The sequence below is a fragment of the Meles meles genome, chromosome 20 (genome assembly GCF_922984935.1).
Source record: "Meles meles chromosome 20, mMelMel3.1 paternal haplotype, whole genome shotgun sequence".
NCBI classification, from domain to species: domain Eukaryota; kingdom Metazoa; phylum Chordata; class Mammalia; order Carnivora; family Mustelidae; genus Meles; species Meles meles.
In genome coordinates this window covers 6,088,005-6,109,866 of record NC_060085.1, presented here as the reverse complement: position 1 = coordinate 6,109,866, position 21,862 = coordinate 6,088,005, and the positions used below count along the sequence as shown (strand labels likewise).

Sequence of the window (21,862 nt, the reverse complement as noted above, 5' to 3'; positions counted from 1 at the left end):
ATAGGGATTGTGTTAGATCTATAGATTGCTTTGGGTAGTATGGATATTATAATGATATTAATTCTTCCATTTGTTTGTGTCATCTTATTTCCTTCACCAATAGTTTCTTTCATCACCCAGTTTTAATAATAGAGGCCTTTCAACTCTTTCATATCTTGGCTATTGTAAGTAGGGCTACAATAAACATAGGCATACAAATATCTTTAATTAGAATTTTCATTTTCTTTGGGTAAATACCCAAAAGAAATACCCAGAAAGTAGCAGCAGAATACTGGATCATATGGAAATTCTATTTCAGTTTTATGAGGAACCTCCAGACTTTTTTCCACAATGGCCGTATCAGTTTGCTTTCCACCAATAGTACACAAGTGTTCCTTTTTCTCAATAACCTCACCAACACTTGTTGTTTCTTGTGTTGTTGATTTTAGCCATTCTGACAAGTGAGGTGATCTCTCATTGTAATTTTGATTCACATTTCCTTGATAATAAGTGTTGATGAACATCTTTTCATGTGTCTGTTGGCCATCTGTATGTAGTAGAGCTTGAGTATACTTGAGTATACTTGGAGAAATATGTCTTCTGCCCAATTTTTTAATTGGATGATTTGCTTTCAGGGTGTTGAGTTTTATAAGTTCTTTACATATTTTGTACATGACCCTTAAATGGATATGTCATTGCAAACATCTTCTCTGATTTCATAGGATGACTTTTAGTTTTGTTGATTATTTCCTTTGCTGTGCAGAAGCTTTTATTTTGATGTAGTCCTAATAGTTTATTTTTGCTTTTGTTTCATTTGTCTCAGAAGATATACTGAGAAAAAAAAAATGCTGCAGCTGATTTCAAAGAGGTTACTGCCTATGTTCTCTTCTGGGATTTTGATGATTTCAGGTCTCACATTTAGCTCTTTCATCCGTTTTGAATTATTTCTCTGTATGGTGTAAGAAAGTGATCCAATCTGTCTTTGCATGCTGCTGTCCAAAACCATTTGTTGAAGAGCCTGTCCTTTTCCCATTGGACATTCTTTCCTGCTTTGTTGAAGATTAACTGACCATAGAGTTGTGGGGTGTTTTCTAGAGTTTCTGTTGTTACATTGATCTATGTGTCTGTTTTTGCACCAGTACCATAGTGTTTTGATTGTTACAGCTTTGTAGTATATCTTGAAATTTGGGATTGTGATACCTCCAGTCTTGTTCTTTCTCAAGATTGCTCTGTGTGTGTGTGTGTGTGTGTGTGTGTGTGTGTGTGTGTGTCTGTATCAATTTTAGCATTATTTGTTCAAGTTCTTTGAAAAATATTGTTTTTTGATAGGGATGGCATTAAATCTATAGATTGTTGTGGATAGTGTGGACATTTTAACAGTATTTGTTAAATGCCCAATCCAGGAGCATGAAATATCTTTCCATTTGTTTGTGTCATCTTCAATTACTTTCTTCAGTGTCTTAGAGTTTTTGGAGACTTTCACACACTTGGTTAAGTTTATTCCTAGGTATTTTATTGGGTTTGGTGCATTTGTAAATGGGACTATTAATTTCTCTTTCTGTTGTTTTATTAGTGTATAGATATGCTTTTATTTATATATATTGATTTTTGTAACCTGAAACCTTACTGAATTCATTTATTGTTCTAGTAGTATGATGGTTGAAGCCTTTAGAGTTTTCTTTTTTTTAAATTAATATATAATGTATTATTTGTTTCAGGGTTACAGGTCTGTGAATCATCAGTCTTACACAATTCACAGCATTCACCATAGAATATACCCTCCCCAATGTCTATCACCCAGCCACCCTATCCCTCTCCCCCCAACCCAGCAACCCTCAGTTTGTTTCCTGAGATTAAGAGTCTCTTATGGTTTCTCCCTCCCCAGTCCCATCTTGTTTCATTTTTCCCTCCCTTCCCCCCACCCACCCCTGCCCTGCCTCTCAAATTCCTCACATCAGAAAGATCATAACTGTCTTTCTCTGATTGACTTCCTTTGCTTAACAAAATACCCTCTAGTTCCATCCACATAGATGCAAAAGGCAAGATCTCATGTGTTTTGATGGCTGCATAGTATTCCATTGAAAATATGTGGCATATCTTCTTTATCCATTCATTTGTTGATGGACATCTGGGCTCTTTCCATAGGTTGGCTATTGTGGACATTGCTGCTATAAACATTCGGGTGCACATGCCCCTTCGGATCCCTACGTTTGTATCTTTAAATACCCAGTTGTGTGATGCTGGGTCATAGGGTAGCTCTATTTTCAACTTTTTGAGGAACCTCCATACTGTTTTCCAGAGTGGCTACACCGGCTTGCATTCCCACCAACAGTGTAGGAGGGTTCCCCTTTCTCCGCATCCTCACCAAAATCTGTTGTTTCCTGACTGGTTAATTTTAGCCATTCTGACTAGTGTGAGGTGGTATCTCCCTGTGGGTTTGATTTGTATTTCCCTGATGTTGAGTGATGTTGAGCACTTTTTCATGCGTCTGTTGGCCGTTTGGATGTCTTTGCAGAAGTATCTGTGCATTTCTTGATTGGATTATTTGTTGTTCAGGTGTTGAGTTTGAGAAGCCACATCTGTGAAACATAGGGTCGTCCAGACCATGTGAAGTTCATGAAATGACTCCACACACCATGGGACTCATTCTCTGAGGCTTGAGAATGTGTATTTATAATAATAAAATACTAATAAAACTACTTAGCTGTGCTGAGCTTATACCATGTGCCAGGCTCGGTGCTTAATGCCTTTCCAGTCTTACCCAATTTCATCTCAGAATAACCCTCAAGTAGAGGTTCTGTGATTATCTTTTTCTACAGTTGAGGAAACTGAGGCTTGGGGAGGTTTAATGAGCTGTCTCAGACTGCCTGGTGAGCAATCAGCCAATTCACAAATCTCTAACTTTGGAAGTCTTGTTGTGAACCAGTCGGTACCTCTATAATACCCTTTACCATGGGAGCTTTGCCTTCTCCTTCCTGTATGGGTTACAGTTCGGTATTCTGTATTTCTCAGGCAACCATGGAGAGACTGTTCAGAAACTTCACAAGGGGGGCCACCTGGGTGGCTCATTTGGTTGTGTCCGACTTTTGGTTTCAGCTCAGATCACAGTCTCACAACCTTGAGATTGAAACCTCGCATCCAGCTGTGCACTTAGCTCAGAGTCTACCTCAGATTCTCCTTCCCTCTCCCTCCCACTCACTCTCTCTCCTGCTCTCTCTCTCTCTCTCTCTCTCTCTCAAATAAATAAAAATCTTTAGAAAAGAAAAGAAACCTCAGATCTTTGTTTCTCCTTGATGCTGGAATGCCAGATGGACCTGTAGGTCCATCAACCAGAACACAGTGAAACAAAGCAACTTGCTGTGTGACCTTTGAGAGTTCACTGTCCTCTCTGATGCGTTTGCTAAAGCTTCCATTGAGAGCCTCCCTGAGGTCCTAACATCTCTGGTGTGGTAGACTGGGTTCCGTAAGGAAAAAACTCAGAGCTCTTTTATCCTGCTGTCATCAGACGGATGAGTGAAACCATCCAGAATCACTCAGTCCAGCCAAGCCATTGCCTGCCCCAAGAGATTAGACACAGAAACCTGGATTTAAGTTAAGTGCTGGCCTGGCTTATGGAATGGTGAGAAATTACAGCTGTTTGTTGTTTGAAGCCACTAACTAATGGAGTGTTTGTTTACAGCAACAACTAGAGAGAAGGGTATAGTTGATTTGCATGGGGGAGTCTTATCAGGGGTAACTTGGGATCAGCATCTGTAAGGGACGGAAGTGGGTCTGAGCAGAGGGAAAAATCACACTGCAGTGCAGTGGCAGCCAGAACCTTACCTGATCCCACAGGGAGCACTCCAACCTCAGAGCTGTTCTTCAGAGTCGTCCCACACCGCACTAGTGTATTAGGGCTGCTGTACTGAAGGTCCACAGCCCGGGGGTGGGCTTAAAGAACAGAAATGTATTCTCCCACCATTCTGGGGGCTGGAAGTCCAATAGGAAGGTGTCAGCAGCGTTGGGTCCTCTTGAAGTTGTGAGGGAGAATCTGTTCCTTGCTTCTCTTCTACGTTCTGGTGTTCCCTGGAGATCTTTAGCATTCCTTGGCTTTTAGGTGTGTTGTCCCAGTTTGTGCCTGTGTCTTCACATGGCATTCTCCCTGTGTGCCCGTGTCCAACTTTCCCTTTTTATAAGGACACCGGTCATTTCAGATCAGGGGCCCACCCTACTCCAGCATGATGTCATCCTCACTAATTCCATCTACAGTCACCCTATTTCCAAGAAAAGCCACATTCTGAGGTACTGGAGGTTAGGATTTGAACATATATTTTTTGGAGATTTGGGGAGACACACTCAAACCCTTAACAGGCACAGGGGTCAGAGCTTCATTCTCCTACAAAAAACAGTCATCAGATGTGGCTGCCCTAAGCAAGGGAGCATAACCCCACAGTGCTCACTACACCTACCACACTGACAGGTCTACCCACTAGATCTACTACAGCATCTGCTGCAGCGGCAACTCATGGTTCTGATTACAACACGGGCTTCTAGAGGTGCTTGAGGTGTAAGACTGGGTGAGTCGCCTAGAGGGCACAATCTCAGGCAGCACAGTCAGCCTCACGGGGTAGAAACCATGCCCTAGGAGATGGGTCAGCAGCATCCAAGGAGGTTAGAGACCAAGAGCTAGAAAACGTGAACCTCCTCATACATAGTCTAGACCACCTGCTTATCATGTCAGCCCTGTTAAGAGCACCACTTCCCTCTTCTGTGGAGTACTTTGGAGATACCAAAGATTTCATGGGCTTCCTCTCACTTGTGCACTCGGCTGGTAACAACTGTCTCATCTATGGTCATGCAGCACACACTTGGGGCAGAGTCAGGGCCAGAGCTTGTACTTCCTCGATCCCAACCCTGAGCACTTCAACCACTCACATGCCCATTCCAACCCAGGGCCCAGCTAGAGCTCCTCCTCTGGTTGCAAGATTGTGGCCTATAAAGCCCAGACGATGACCCTGCTTTCTCAGCCTTGCCACTTCTCAGCAAAGACCAGGAGTCTTGGATAGATGGACAGATGGGTGAATAGATGAACAGATAGATGGATGAATGGACAAAGAGATGGGTGGATAAATGGATGGATATGCAGATGGGTATACAAACGGGATGGTTGAATGAAAAGATGGTTGGGAAAAAGGAAGTAAGTTAGGGAAGGAAGGGAAGGGAAGAAAGGGAGGGACGGAGGGAAGGAGGGAGGAGAGGCCAAAGGATGGCTTGATGGATGGTTGTGTGGGCAAACATGGGCAGACCAATGGACAGAAAAATGGACGGATGGATAGACAGAGACTGACCAGAAGATCCACCAAGCCAACACATGAACCAGAGATATAAAGAGATATAAAGAGATATCTCCTTACCCACCACACTCTGTGTATAGCTCATGCAAAACTGCTCAAAATCCTCTTCCAATCTGTGGTCCCCCGCTGACCATCCACCCTGGGGTCAGGTCCATGCTGCCAAGATGACACTGAAGTATTCAATATATAAGTCTTCAGCATGGTGAAATGGAACAAGATCCTGGAGATCCCCTCATATTCCCGGAGCGAAGCCCTTAGTGCTTGCATCATGGGAAGGTCTGGGGGTCTTTGGGGTAGCAGTTACTTACCACCTGGTATGGGATAGTCTAATATATAAACCACCAGCTCAACTGCACAGGTATGTACCAGCAGATCATTAGCCCTGTTTATAACAACATTTAACCTCCTGCTTCATTGAAGAATCCATAGGTTTGTTCCTTCTTAAAACAGATCTGCACAACTCCCAGATTTCCCTTAACACAGCCCACCCTATAGCCACAATCCCACACAGGTCACAGGTCCTTGCTTAAACACCACACACACACACACACACACACACACACACACACACACACACACACACACAAAGACTATTCTTGGATAATTTATTCAGAATTTTCATATAAACAGGTAATTATCCCATATTTTACATGCAGAGCAATTTCAATATTCCAAAAAAAGGCATATTCTGTACACGGCGCTACTTGGCTCTTGTAGGAAAACATTGAAAAAATAATTGAGCTCTTGGTGGGTTTTGTGTTTCTGAGTTGTTTTTCACATATGCCGAGACACATTTGATCCTGTACAGCTGACAGCAGATGGAAGTGTCTGCTGCTGACATGCGGGGCCAAGACCGCCCCCAGGCACACAAAGTAGAAAGACTAAACAAGCCATTCCCGGATGTGTGTATAGACGCACACTCATCTTGGAAGTTGTTCCTTCTTTCCAAAGGAGACCAAGAGCCTCAGATTCACAATCTGGTTTCTAGTAAGGACTTTTAGGGCCCACATCCAAATAAGAATTTGGCTGAAGGTTGTTTCTGGACCCTGACTGGTATGAGGTGACCATGAGCTCAAAAAGTCAATGTTTCCCTCTGCTTCTGGGGGGACCCCTAAGGAAACATTCACCTTTAGTTGTAGCCCCTGAAAGTCCATCACATTCTTTCAAACAAATGCACAAATTACCATTTGTTCTTTCCATCTCAGCTTCACCTCCGGTGTAAATCAAAATTCTAAAGAACATTCTGGAAGGCTTTCTAAATGGACACCATTCTACGTGCACCATTTATATACAATCAGCATTTCCCTGTTCCCTACCCCCCAACAAAACCATAATTTCTGAAGAGGCTGAGGTGTCAAGGACTCACCAAGTGGTATCCAAAAGACATCTAACACCAAACTTTCACCCACCACGAAGTAGAAGAATGATTGTCCCTGGGACTACAACACATCCATCACCTACCCAGATGGCTAGCATGGGCCATGCTCTGATGGCAATGCTGCCCATTGACCACTATTTTCACAGCTACAAATGAACACCTCCCAACCCAACAAGCACGTTATGGCAGATTGTCCGCTCTGGTGGGAGATAGTGGAAGAATTGTCCATTGACTGGCAGCAGTCTCCAATGATCACAGGATTGTATGTGCAGACCCTTGCATCAGTTCCCACACTTTCTCCATTGTGCTCAATATCTCTCCAAGAGAACCAGCAGCATTTCTCCCAACTAGCTTGAAATAACAGGAAAGCACCAAGGATAGCTCCCAGAATACAAACATTTCCAGAAGTGTGTTTGACATCACTGGTCCTGGGAGAAAGTAATGTGCTTGCCATTCTCCTCTCGGAAGAAGAAACTACTATGTGGATTAGGCCACATTAATGAAAAAGGTTTTAATAATAATGAGACATCTTTAAAAGCAAACAGCAAAAAGTGTCAACCTAAGCTGGCTTTGTTGCCTTTTTTTTTATAGCCAATCACTGCAAGCCCCCCAGTATAGACCATCACTATAAAGCCCCTCCCAGGGCAACCATGACTTCCTAGGACCAAAGTTGTTGGAGCCAACATTATGTGATGAAAAAGGCTTGTGACCCAATGGCTGCTTGCTCTTCTCACTGCAGTAGCAGAGGCAACTAAAGGAAATAGGTGAAATCCCATTTGTGCAGGTGGGCCCATCACTCTACTGTTTCTCTCCAGGGTAAGCACAGAAGGGTGAGACCATGAGGGGGCGGGAGCAGCGTCTGAAAGTATAAGGGCAGTGAGGTTTGGCAAGTACAGCCCTGCTGGCCCTTCCCAGACTTATAAATGGGTTTTTTCAAAGCCCCGTAAGTTCAAACAGTATCAGCCAGAGGTCAACCAAACACAGGGGGCCAGGGTTTTGTTGCTTAAAAAAAAAAAAAAAATACACTCAGCATGCTGGTGGGTTCTGGATTGGAATTTCTCAACATTCCCCCTCTCCACTTAGAAAATAGAAATGCTACATCAGGTGTTTGCATGTGAGGTCCCCACAAGTCCCCACTAAAGGAGTAGGAACAAGCCATGGAGAGCCAGGGCACCTCGGTGCTCAGTTCACAGGGATGCAGTGGGACAGTGGGTATGCTGGCTTTGCTCTAAAGCCTCTCTTTGCCCCAGCAGGAAATGGAGTATCCTCTCCTAGCCAAAGGCAGGTAGCTCAGGCCTCAGTACCCCACAAATCAGATATATCACAATGGCCTGAAATTTAGTTCATGTTTGGGAGCATGGTGTCAATGGATGGAGGACCAAAACAAAGTGGAGGAGGGATTGAATTCAGAGAAGATTATCAGCCAGAAAAAAGATCTATGCTCACACGAAAGCCACACTTTATCCCAACTCCCTCCCTCAAAATTCTTACTGGTCCCTGGCATTTGGAATCAGCTGATACAGATTTTCCCTGATTCAGATTGGATCCAGGCAGAATTCTGAAGTCTCAAAGATGTCCATTATTGAACCACATCCTAATGATACACTGAGGTAGACTGTGCTGGAAAAAAAAAAATCATTACCCCACATTCACCGGTTTATTTTTGATAAAAATTTACATGCACTCCATTTTTTATGAAAGTGATTTTTACAGTGATTTTTATATATTAAAATAAATAATTTTCCCCTAATATAAGAAAACCTTTCTGAATTAGAAAAATGTGAAAATTGTTGCTAGTGTGGTATACGGCCACTACAAATTTACTATGAAAAGAACAAAATACCTAGATCTATGTGTTCTTAATTTACGTAGACCCTCTTATATGTACAAAATAAATTTGGCGAAAATAATTTCTGTACTCTTGTTCCTTGTACCCAATCATTGAGGCTCCCCAGAAGTATTTCATGTGCTATAATTTCTCAAATCATATAAATAAGATAGTAATAGGCAATTGGGATTTGTCTACCTGTGTTCTTAATCAAGAACTGAGAAGGTTCAGAGGTCGCCATTGTCTCTAACCTATTCTGAAGCCCGCAACTTTTAAGAGAAGAGGAGAAGGAAGCAGACAAAAACTCATGAGAAAATGTTCTCAGGGATAACCCGTGGGTGATGATTTTGATGAACCAAAGTAATGGGTTCACCGTGTTCTTTATTTGAGCAGCTGTGATTCTTTCCCCAAAGGGAAGAAACTGGATTCACGCCCATCCGGAAATTCTTGGTGGCGTGAAGGTCCTTAGCAGTTTCTCTTCCAGACTCTACTCTCTTGGGGACTGCAACGTCATAAGCACCTGAGAGTTCTGCTCAGGCCCCACACCTGGCCCAGCTGAGGTCACTGGGCACAGAGCAGCTTCTGGGAGGTCAACTCTGAGGACAGGTGGATGCCCTGAGGGTGGAGGGGACCGACAGGTGCATCTCGCTTCATACTGCTTCGTGTTCTCAAAGTCCATCTGGGCTGTCCCACTTCGGGGTTTAGTTTTGCTGTGGTATGTGCACACCCAGCTGAGGAAGCATGCGAGGTACACACAAGGAACCAACAGATCCAAGAGCCACAATTGTGTCTGAAGGCAGGACTCAGCTCCAGGTGGCTATCAGCTTTCCCAAGCGGAAACCAAACCTAATCGCCCACACCCTCAGTGTGGCCTCATCATGTCCAAAAGGGTCAGCAGCTAATGTGGCTTTATTCCCAGAAAAGCGGATGCCTTTAAGACCAAACAAATCAGCCACTGGTGCCTCGCTCCCTCTCTGCACACAGGCAGACCAACCCACAAGCCCTCCCCCCACCCCGGGAAACAGTTAATAACTTATGAGGCTGACGTTGGAGAGTTTTAAAAAAATTAAATATGTTACAAATATATTCTCAAAATCCTTAATCAACTCAGTTCTTTTTTCTTCTTTTTTTCTTTTTTCTGTCCTAGCTTTGTTTGGTCTTGAAAAGATCCACTATCACTCCAAATGACTCCCTTGGCTCCTGGAAAACATTTTTCACCAAAGTTAAGGGAGAAAAGACTCCTGAGACTAGGCTTGGGGCAGAAGAATCTGTGGAGGGCACAGTCTCCCAGTAAATAAGGAAGGAAGGAGATGGGAGGATCAGGAGCTCAAGAAGACAGAACCTTCATGAGCTGACCCCCGAAGTGTCAACGGGGCATGAACGCTTTGCACGCACGCACGGGCACACACACACGCCAGCCATGTCTAGCCTGGACATACACACACACACACGGGCGGACACACGCCGGGACTGCAGATCCTTATCAGAAGTACAAAAGCAGCAGCTATTGGTCAATTTGAGGAACTGATTTTGTGAAGAAGAAAAAAAAAAAAATCCTTCAGCCTGGATGAGGAAAAAACACCTTCCTGAAGCCCACTCTGGAAAGCCTGAAATTCTACTGGAACAGGGTTGGCTTTTTTTTTTTTCCTTTCTTTCAAACTTTTGTTCCACAAACAAGTTTTATGTTTTATACTGTAGCTCAGATGCCGGAAAAAAAAAAAAAAAGATTTGTAAAAACAGGTGCTTGCTCTCAATGTACTAGAAAAAATAGTAACATCCTGGCTTAAAACCACAGTTGCCTACAAAGGACAGCAGCCGAGGAAACCCCTTCTCTAGGGTCACAGTTCAATTCTCTGACAGCTCGTCAAATTGGCAATCAAACACGTTTTTAAGTCACAGATGAACAGCAATGGAGAGTTATGATCTCTGAGCTCCGTCGGACACTGGCAGATTCACAGGAGAATCCTGAGTTTTCTGGAGACCTTCAAACCAGAGGAAAGTGAAGATGGGAACCCCTCCCCCAAAACAGGCGCTGTTAGGAAGGATTCGACCTCGGCAGAGTCAGAATCCGTCCGTTTTTCTTGCCCCCATTCATGTGGGTATAGGGGATGTGCTCCTCGTAGTTCCGTTTAAGGCCCGGGGAGGACCCTCCATCCCGGCCCCCGGCCTCCTCCCTCTGAGAGTGGGAGGCCCGATCCAGGGGGACACTCTCCATGTCCTCAAACTCCATCTCCAGCTCCTCGCTCTCAGGCGCCTTGTTCTCCTCGCTGTGGAAGAAGGAAACTTCCGGAAAGCTGGGGTGCAGGTCGTCCTTGAGCAGGTCGACGATCTCCAGGAAGGTGGGCCGCATCTTGGGATTGAATTGCCAGCACATACGCATCAGGTCGGTGCTGTGGGACAGAGGGACAGTCAGGAGCGCGTCCGGCAGCATCCGGCAGCAGTCCCCACCCCAGCCCCCAACCCTGCAGCATACACCCAGGACGACAAGTGCCAACATCAACGCAGGCCATGGCCAAGACAGAAACGAGATTTCTACCGGTGCTTAGAAGAGAACGGTTTGGGAAAGAGGGCCGAAGGGGCCGCCTCACTCCCAGGCCAGATCAAGAAGCGTGCCTCTCAATGCACCCACCTGCTGGCCAAGGCTGATCACTTCCTACACTCCTGATTTTTTTTTCTTTCTCCCATTTGGTGCATTTCATAAAGTTGGATTCCTACCGGGGCTTCCTGAAAGGCTTCCCTGTGCCAAGGAGCAATCGTTCTAGGGTCAAAGATCTATCAGGGTTGAGATGCTTGTCGGATGGGGCAGCCGAGGGGACTGAACCTAGAAGGCCCAGCTCTGAGCAGCCATCCTGCAGGCTTGGTGTCGGCGCTGTCCAGGGTGCTAGCAGGGGCATACAACCCGACTCAGCCAAGCGCACACAGTGCTGAGGACCGGGGGTTTCTATTTTACCTCTTCCCCTCCCCAAATGACCTGATCTGGTCCTCTGCAGTGTCTCTGTAAACAAAGTTCTACTGAGTGTTCTGCAGTTCCTCCAGTACAGATCCTTTACCTCTATGGTTAGGTTTATTCCCAGTTATCTTATAGTGAAAAGAAGGGCCATCTGTACCCCAGTGTTCATAGCAGCAATGGCCACAGTCACCAAACTGTGGAAAGAACCAAGATGCCCTTCAACGGACGAATGGATAAGGAAGGTGTGGTCTGTATATACAATGGAGTATTATGCCTCCATCAGAAAGGATGAATATGCAACTCTTGTAGCAACATGGATGGGACTGGAAGAGATTATGCTGAGTGAAATAAGTCAAGCAGAGAGAGTCAATTATCAGATGGTTTCACTTATTCGTGGACCATAAGAGGTAACACAGAGGACACGGGGAGATGGAGAGGAGAAGTGAGTTGGGGGAAATCGAAGTGGGAAATGAACCATGAGAGACTGTGGACTCTGAGAAACAAACAGGGTTTTGGAGGGGAGGGAGGTGGGAGGTTGGGTGAACCTGGTGTTGGGTATTAAGGAGGGCACTTATTGCATGGAGCACTGGGTGTGGTGCATAAACAATGAATCTTGGAACAGTGAAAAAATAAAGTTAAACTAAAAAATAAAATCAAGTTCTACTGGCACACAGACACACCTCATTTACGCACCATTCACGGCTGCCTTCTGTCTACGCAACAGAGGAGCCAGAGAGCCCACAAAGCTCCAAATATTTACAGTACTTTCTAGAAAGCGTGTGGACCTCTGCCCTAGGGCCTAATTTCCCTGGTCCTGGAACTATGCAGCCAGCTACTAAGGACCAGGAAAGGACTCTCATGAAGCTACATTCAGAAATTCCTTGCTCAGAGTTTCGAAATAACTCTGCTTTGTACTCTTTTTCACACGAGGTCCCTTCCAAAAGGGGTTCTAAATCAACAGACTTATTCTTTGGGGGATGAAACCTCAAAATGGCCTTTCCCCCTAGATTTTCCAGGAGGGCAAACTTTTTTCTTAAGAAACACTGATAGGGGCACCTGGGTGGCTCAGGGGGTTAAAGCCTCTGCCTTCGCCTCAGGTCATGATCCCAGGGTCCTGGGATCGAGCCCCACATCGGCTCTCTGCTCCACGGGGAGCCTGCTTCCCCCCCCCTCTCTCTGCCTGCCTCTCTGCCTACTTGTGATTTCTCTCTGTCAAATAAATAAAAAAAAAAAGAAAGAAACACTGATAAAGGACTTCATATGTAAACCATCTCATAGTAGAGAGGAAACACCCCAAAACACAGGGAAAATACAGTCTGCACACAACTCTCCTTTAGATCTAACCTCTTGCCTTTTCTATCTGAAGACATCTGGAAATGTAATATATATATATATGTATGTATATATATGTATATATACACACACACGCATTTTTATACTTAATATTTTAACATAGGCTTATCTACTGAGTTATAAAATATTTTCATAGGCATCATCTCAAATTTCAATTGCTACTGTCATTTCATTTTTTAATTTATCTTTAATAATTTCTTTTAAAGATTTTATTTATTTATTTGAGAGAGAACATGAGTGAGCAAAAGAGAGAGAGCATGAGCAGAGGGGGAGTGCCAGAGGGACAGGGAGAAGCAGGTTCCATGCTGAGCAGGGAGCCCGATGTGGGGCTCGATCCCAGGACCCCAGGATCACAACCGGAGTCGAAGGCAGACACTTAACTGACTGAGCCACCCAGATGCCCCCCTTTTTTTTCTATGACCAAAATTTACAACAAAAATTGGGGGGGGGGGAAATAAGCAACACATATCCCTGACCAAAAATAATTTTAATGTTTCTGCTTCTGATTTTTTTCCCCAATTCTGCTGCGATATAACAGACACGTCTGATTGTATTCACTCCCTGACAAAATGTTAAGTATATAAAAGGACTGACAGTTAAACATAAACATCCCACCCGAGCTACCCAATTTCCTTCTCCCATGGTAACCATGGTAACCAATGCAGTGTGGTTTCTCTACAACCTTCCACAGACACAATATGCAAGAAAGCATTTGTGCAAAGATATGGCATGCAAACACAAGCGTGTGTATAGGTATGATGTACAAAAAAGTGTCCATGCGAAGACACAACATGCAAACAGGAACACACATGTAGACATATGACACACACACCAAAAAGCAATGCCTTTTTGATGAAGAGCCCCCACGGCACCCAGTCTTTCTACACTTACACTCTCTCTGGACAATTGTCGGGTTGGTCCAAATACCCTCCATCCATGACAAATTTCAACACCTGTTCATTTGACAGGCCTTGGTAAGGCTGTTCTGCCAAGCTGGTGATTTCCCAAAGGACCACGCCAAAGGACCTGCCAACGACAGTTCCAAGTAGTAACAAAGAAGCCATTAAAACAGACGCGCGCACACACACACACGCACCCCTCCTTGGTTTACGAGAACATCATTGGCCAGTTAATCAAACAATTCATGCTGCATTCAGAAATGCCTAGATTAGTCTCAGCTGAACATAAGTGGCCATACAAGGGTCCTCCAACATGACATTCCCTCTGCTTCCTTGATCAAGGGGCTGTGAGGAAGGCAGGTGTTAACTGGCCCCCTCTTGCCAGTCACACCAATCCAACAACCCGGGATCCAAGCCCAGCGCGTGTCCACCAACCCACCCACCACTCACCACATGTCAGAGGAAGTGGTGAAGACCCCGTCCTTCAGGGATTCTGGTGCCATCCACCGCACGGGGAGCAGACCCTTGCCTCCTTTCCGGTAGTAATCCGTTTCATAGATGTCTCTGGTCATCCCAAAGTCTGACAACAGAGGGGTCACGTGGTCTTAACCTTCAGCCTACAGTCCAGGTGTCGCCTTCTTGCCCCACACCTGGTAGAGCCTTCAGATGGGCTTACCTGCCCCAGGTGTGTGCTCACCTGGGTGGTGGCCAAATCCCATGAGGATAGAGTCTGAGAGTACTCATGGGGATGTGGAGGAAAAGGACAGGCCACCATGTAAAGGGAAGGAAAAGGAAGCACCAAGTGGCCAAGAGGCAATGTTTCAGCCCACAGCTTAGAAACCCCATTCCCAGCAACACTTCCTTCCCACCCATGATCTTACAGGCATCCAAACCAAAGCATGGAGTCTCTGCAGCCAACCTGATCTTCTCCACTAGGAACGGCCCCACCACGACCCCGCTGCCCAGCTCAAAACCCAGCGTCGGGCCCCCTTTTGACCACACCCCTTTCCTCATACCCACATCTAAGACATCGGCATGTTCTGCCCATTCTTCTTCCACATCTTCTCTAACCCAACTCTTCCTCCCCATCACTCCAGCCCCACCACCACCTCTTACCTGCAGGACCTTCCCTCCACCCTGACCCTGACAGCCCACTGCCCAAGAGAAGCTCCATAAATAGGGTCATATTATTTCTTGCTTCCTATGGCTAATGGAGGATAAGGTCTCCTGGGATTATAAACAGGATGACATTCTGGCTTCCCTTGTTGATAATATCATTTGGGATCATAAATAGAATCACATTACTTCTAGCTTCCCACTGGCTCCTTAGGATAATGGCTAGAAGACTTACCGATTAATAAGGCCCTTCCAGGTCTGGCTCCTGCCTCTCTCCCTAACCTCCCATCTCATGTTGCTCTGCTCGCCTCCCTGTTCCTCCTAATACACCACACCAGCCATGCTTCCAGCGTCAGGCCTTTGTATCTGCTGGAAAGCCCCGTGGGAGGCTGTCATTCGTTTAGGTCAACTAATCCCGCAAGATTTGGCCAAAAGGCTGCCTCCCTACAGAGAGCGGCCTCTCTCCTCTCTCCCAAGGACTCTTTATTTCCTTCAGACCTCTACGCCCAGTCTTCCTTCTCTCGTTTATACAAGCGTTATTTTACTGTTCATCTTTTAAACAGCCCCGTCCAGTAGAACGTTCCATGATGACGAACGCCGTCTATGCTCACTCTGCCCAATATGGCAGCCACCAGGCTCAAGGTGGCGACCGCTCACTTGCAATGTGGCCAGCACAGCCCAAGGAATACATTTTTAATTCCAGTTAATTTAAGCTGACTTGGCTGTAAATGGCCACACGCGGTCAGTGGCTGCTGGGCCAGGTGTTGCATGAGGGCAGAAAAACCATGGTGACTCACCGATCATCATTCCCATCTATCGGCTCCCAGTGTGGTGGCTTCCGCCAACGGGGAACACCACTATTATCCAGAGCAGGAAATGAGCAAGTTCACGAGCAAATGCAATTAAATTATAGACCGAGGCCCAGGCCCTCTTCGTACTATTGGAAAAGACTGACCTGCTCAGGACAGACATTGGCAATGAGACTGGGCCTGGGCCCCACACTTCCAAACAGAAGGCCAGACGCACCTCCAATTTTGACGGTGAAATCGTGGGCCACCATGCAGTTCCGGGCTGCGAGATCCCGGTGCACGAACTTCTTGGCATTCAGGTAGGCCATCCCGTCGGCGATCTCCGCCGCCATCTGAATCATCTCTTGCAGGGTAGGGGGAGGGCGGCCAGGGTTATTCTAAAATCGAAAGAAGGGGTCGGGTTCAGGGACCTGGCCGCCTGCGGCCAGGAGCGGGCGCCCTGCTGGGTCCCCAGAGCCCACTTACCTCAGCCTCCGGCCGCAGGGAGCGGAGGTAGCTCTTGAGGTCTCCATGGGCCATGAGTTCCATCACCACCAGCGTGGGCTGGCCTTTGGACACCACCCCCAGGAGGCGGACCTGCAGAGCGAAGATCTTGGGTCAGGGTCCCAGAGAAGGTTGCCATCACCAAGGTCTCCCCATCTGACATCAGCATCACGCACAGCACCCTGCAGGGGGAGCCCGGCTCTGTCTGGCTCCAAGGCCAGGGTCAGTGTCTTGCGGGGACAGAGGCACCAGGGGAGGGAGGGAGAATTCAAGACTCTTAGTCTTGGGGGTGGGGAGCACAGAGACATGCCCAACACAGCAACACTCCAAGGCAGACCCTTGGAGATCTCCTTGGGGTAGCAAATAAGGCATGTTCCCACCTCCCAGGCTTTGCACTTGCTGTTCCCTCTGCCTGACCCTCTGTTCTCTGCCAGGTCCACATGGCCCAGTCCCTCCATCCTTAGCACACCTTCCCCACTCCCAAATGCCCAGACCCCTGATTCTGCTCTCTTGCTCCATCCCGCCACAGCACTGGCTCCTAATGACCTCCAGGAGGAACTTATTTGGCTTAGGGTCTGTCTCCATGGCTGTCCTGGACTCTCCCCAAGGACAGGAATCTGCCACATCCAGGAGACGAGACGGGCTCAGCACAGAGCAGATCCCCTCAGCTCTGCAGGGGCAAGGAAGAAAGGACACAAGAAGCTGTGGGGCCACATGGGAACAGCAGAGCAGGGAGAGTCTGTGCTGACTCGAGTGGGGGCAGGGATAGGGTGAACCATCCCTCGTGTTTCAGAGTCACAAAGGCACCAGGAAGAGGGAAGAGACAGAAGTTTCTGGAAAGCAAGGGAATGAGTCCAGCTCCATGCAAGGTGGGAGAGGATGGGATTTGAGAAGGGAAGAGGGAGGGAGACTCCTCCACACCTTTACGGTGCTTAGCAGGGCGGGGGACAGGCAGGGGTCCACACCTAGAGTCCTCCTGCTCTGGGCGGGAGGAGGAGGAATGACAGAGGAAGGCGAATGGGGAGCAGGCGCGAAAGGACGTCTCTGTCTGCTTCTGGGCAAACGTGGGACTCACCACGTGATGACAGGTGAATCCCTTCATGACTGAGGCCTCATTGAGAAACTCGATCCTCTCCCGCAGACTGGCCGACTCGTTGACCGTCTTCACCGCCACACGAGTCTCCGCCTCGCCCTTGACGATGTCCCTGGCGTTGCCCTCGTACACCATGCCGAAGGAGCCCTGCCCCAGCTCCCGCAGGAGAGTGATCTTCTCCCGAGGCACCTCCCACTCGTCCGGCACATACACAGAACATGGAAACACTACTCCTCATTGATCTACACGGTGTCCTTGGCGGACCCCCAGGGAGCCCCCAGCTGCCTCCCGCTGGAACTGCCCTCCACCCTGCCAGGGGAATGTTCATTAAGGGACTTCTGTGGTCCAGGCCTTGTACCAGGCACCGGGCGCAGAGCCAAGAACAGGACAGGCGTGGGTCCCTGTTGGGGCTTGGGATGGAGCCACCATCGGTCCAGGCTCCCGGCCAGTAAGACCTGAGCTGGGCTGAGCTGGGCCTGCCTCCTCGTCCTTTCGGTTTGATCTAAGAGCCCTGCCACCCCACAACTCTACTTCCCATCTGAGACTGTTTTTTCTGACAAGTGCCAAGGGGAGGGAAGACCACCCAGCCTGCCAACCGCTGGCCATACCAATGAGCCCATCCAGGGCCAGTGGATTGGCAGGCAGGCTGCAGCCATGCAAAGGAGGCCCGGCGAGATCAAAAGATCTGTCCAGCCTAGCAGATCCCAGCTGGCGGACCCACCGAATCGCGAGCTAACAAACGCTGACTGTTTCAAGCCACTAACTCTGGGGTAGTTTGTTACGCAGCAAACGATTTGCAGACAAATGCACAAAGGACTCATAAGAAAAGCCAAAAAGGTTCCAGCCTTCCTCCAAAGGGGGGATAAATTGTGTCCCTCCCCAGAATTTATGTTGCCGTCCTAGCCCTGGTACCTCAGAATGTAATTGTATTTAAAGACAGGGCCATTCCGGAGGCAATTCAAGTTCAAATGAAGTCAGTGGGGAGGCTCTAATCCCATGCGGCTGGTGTCCTCGGAAGAAGAGGACGTTCGGACACAGACACACACACAGGGCCGACCATATGAGGACCCGGGAGAAGACAGTCGCCCACAACCCAAGGAGGGAGGCTTCAGCAGAAACCAACCCCACTGACACCTTGATCTCAGACTCCTAGCTTCCAGAACCACAAGGAGCTAAAATTCTGTTTCTGAAGCCATCCATCCGGTCCCTAGTGTTTGTTCCGGGAGCCCCAGCAACCGATATGGTCACCAGGGCCGCAGGCAAGGACACTGGAGGAGATGAGCACACACACGTGCTCCGTGGGGGTACCCTGTCACCCAGAGCTCTGAGCCTGGGTCTTTCCCTGGGCATTCCCCTTGGCCCAGGCCTTCCCAGCCTTAGAGACCCTTGAGTTCCAGCTTCCAGCCTTCATGGGGCACCCTCGTGGCCTCGTTCACAGCTGTGTTCCCAGAAGGAAGTGGGGCGGTAGCGTGGAGAGGCAGCCCTGTGCAGCCGTCCCGGCCTCACCCCTTCCCGTGGGGTCCAACGGCAGCCCTGTGGTTGAGCTTCCCCACCTCCGATGTGCGGTAACAATGTCATCCCCCAAGCTGGGAGAGGAAGCTCCTCCATCCGCGTTCACTCCCTCCTGCTCCTGGCCCCTGCACACATCCCCACCCAGCACGACCCCCTCTTCCAGTTTCCTACTCTGACGTTTTAGCATCTGGGGCCTCCATGACCCTGGAGGGACTGCCCCTCCCAAGGGCGGCCAATCCCTATAGACCCTGAATGACTGGCCTGTGACAGTACCTTCTACCTGCAAAACCACCATCCAGAGCCCAAACCCTCACCCTCTTCTCTAGAGGGTCCGATCACCCCAGGGCCAGCCCCCACACCCCAGAACCCACTCAAATCATTCAAAATAGCGAGTCCTTGGTCTTGCCCTGCCCCGCCTTGCCTTGCCAAGCATACCACAATAAACGTTCTTGCCTTCCTTCTCCCACACTCCCTCAGCAGACCTGATGAGAACACATCCTGGGCGTCCTTACAAACATCCCCCCCAGGATCCCCCGGCCACAGCATTCACGCCTCCAAAGTCACTTTCTGACTCCTGCTGCATTAAGTCCTTTAGAAACTTGCAACGCGGCAGACGCTTCCTCCTCGGAAGGAGAGCGTCATCTGCAGGGGCCACCCAACGCGCTTTGGTGCGATCCAGGGAAATCCAGGTGTCAGTCCGACGCGCCCGCCACCGGCATCAGCGTCCCACCCGCGTTCAGCCCCCGCCGGCAGTGGATGCGTCCCCCGCGCCCATACAGCCACCTGCGGACCCCATCTCACCCTTCGTTCTTGTCTTCCCTGCCTCTTACTCCACGTCTCATTTTGGATCCTGACCTCCACCTGCCGAACTGGATGGCAAGTCCGTGCACAGCCCTCTGGCTCTGACCCTCGGTGCAGTCTCTGGCACAGGTCCCAGGTTCCACTCCTCATTCCCCAACAGCTGGGACACCTGACTCTCTGTCAGCCTCCCAACTGAGCCCCTGGGGCGAGCCCAGCTAGACCAGCCTAGCCAAACAGGTGCCAGACAGTGGGTGCCTGGCTGCTCCCGGTAATATGGTCTCGCAGCAAGGGGCAGGTCTGCGAGCTCACCTGAGCGAGAGGGCTCAGCTCAGCCTCCCTGGCTGCCGACCCCTGACTTGCACTTGACACTGATGGCCAGGGACCCCAAAAGGCAGGATTCTGGCCACCCAGAGGTACGGGGATGGTACTCACCATCACTGGCACTGAGGTACTCGGGGTTTGAAGACGCATACAGTGGTCCCAGCGGCCCATCCGGCTGCCTGGAAGAGAAGAAGGAAAATATTCCAGCTTGATATCGTCATGGGGCTCTGGGTCACTTGCAGGGGGGGTTACAAGCTCCCCAATGCCAATGACAGCCCTTAGCAGCAGCATCCCTGTGACCCTGGATATGGTCTGGGGTGTCATACAAGCCCATCAGATGGCTACTTAAATATGCATTCAACATGGGACCATGAACCGCAATTTACAGTTGTCCTTACTAACACCTGAAAGACACTTGTCCTTTTTCTGTTCTCACCCCAGCTCACCAGAAACAACGGCTAAGTTTTCGGGAAACTGGAGAGCAGGCTATTAATACAGTCATCGTCCAAAATTAAATGATACAGGCTGATGATTACATAAAACGATATTGAAAGTGAAACTCCCCACTTCCTAATTATCATACTGCTTCTTACTATCATCTGTGGTAGGTCTGTAACTTGAAATTGGCCACAGCAGGAATATTTAAACCGCAGAAAGAAACAGAAGCACTACAAACCACGACCCCATCTACTGTTCCGTTGTCTGTGCAGGCTTGAGAAAGAAATGGCAAAAAATGTTAACAATGCAGAATAAGCTTCAAAGTGTGTCTTCTGGGGGCGCCTGGGGGCACTCGGTCCTGAAGCAGCTGACCCTTGATTTCAGCTCAGGTCATGATCTCAGGGTCGTGGGATCCACCCCTGCACTGGGCTCCACACTCAGTAGGGAGTCTGCTTGAGATTCTGTCTCCCCTGACCTTCCCCCTGCTCTTTCTCTCTCTCTTGCTCATGCTCTCTAAAATAATATCAAAAAAAAACAAAACAAAAAGAACGAAAAAGATGTCATCTCTGTGGCCATGACATGCAAATGGCAAAAAAAAAAAAAAAAAAGTTTTTTTGAGAAAATAATCCTTCGGTATCTAAGAGTCACTACCTGACAAAGCAAAGTCACTTCTTTGATGATGAACCTCCACATCTTAGTTCATTTTTACCTTCCTCTTTAATGAAAACAAAGTATCAGTCAACGGGTTGGAGTCATGTTCCTGCATGACTCGCAACCACAGGCTGGCTACGGAGACAAAGTTTCGGGGGCCGGGGTGGAGGGGTGGAGCGGAGTAGAGGGCGGGAATCAACCAGAGCATTTGGTGACCATCAACCAGCGGGAGGGCATTTAGGATCGAGCGTTACGAACCGTATTACGATCATTAGCTGTAAGTTGCAGGCCACGCCCATCCCTCATGTCAGTCAGACTGACAAGAAACTGAGCTAGCGCTGGCTCTGTATCTAGGCACGCTTGCTTTCCTGGAGAGCCGGTCTAACCATTCACCCGCACGCGGCCAGACCCACCTCTTCCGCAGGAACAGGTAAATACTTCCAATCACAACACTGAAGAGAAAGACAAAGATGAGGGGGCCGATGATGATTTTTGCAATATTCGACGGGACATCTACTGAAATAGAATAAGAAGACAAACGGTTCACATCAAAATGGGCTCCTATCACAAATCACACCTACGCCTGTAACGGCAAGCCACATGCGCCTGCCCCTTCTCTTGTTCCCGAGCCTCTCTGCTGGTCACCTGAGCCCTTCTTTTCCAGCAGTCCCGAAACACTGGCTGGTTCCATGGGGCGGGAAGGCAGGCTCAGAGGCTCTGACTCCTCTGCCCACTGCCAGCCTTCTCCCTCTGCCAGGTAGGGCCAGCTTCACAGGCACGCAGCCCAGACCATGGCCCAAGTCCCCACACTTGAAAGGCCCTGCTCCTTAACGCCCCACTGCCACCGTCTTGGAAGTCTTAATAATTTTTAGGGGCGCCTGGGTAGCTCAGTCATTTAAGCAACTGCCTTCAGCTCAG

The 21,862-nt window shown here is 48.4% G+C and overlaps 1 protein-coding gene across 2 annotated transcripts in view; it reads right to left on the bottom strand.

Moving 5' to 3' along the window:
* Positions 1-10,166: 10,166 nt before the first annotated feature.
* The window catches only part of INSR (insulin receptor), a 121,974-nt gene continuing 110,278 nt past the window's right edge, over positions 10,167-21,862 (bottom strand). The window contains exons 14-21 of one of the 2 annotated variants that reach the window (XM_045989626.1): positions 21,358-21,460; positions 19,967-20,034; positions 17,204-17,448; positions 16,111-16,221; positions 15,863-16,022; positions 14,171-14,300; positions 13,713-13,847; positions 10,167-10,908 (exon numbers count right to left, since the gene is read on the bottom strand). In XM_045989626.1, coding sequence (XP_045845582.1) covers positions 10,554-10,908; positions 13,713-13,847; positions 14,171-14,300; positions 15,863-16,022; positions 16,111-16,221; positions 17,204-17,448; positions 19,967-20,034; positions 21,358-21,460 — 1,307 coding nt within the window. In that variant the 3' untranslated portion in view covers positions 10,167-10,553. The remainder of the gene's footprint in view (positions 10,909-13,712; positions 13,848-14,170; positions 14,301-15,862; positions 16,023-16,110; positions 16,222-17,203; positions 17,449-19,966; positions 20,035-21,357; positions 21,461-21,862) is intronic. The other variant, XM_045989627.1, reaches the window with a different exon arrangement.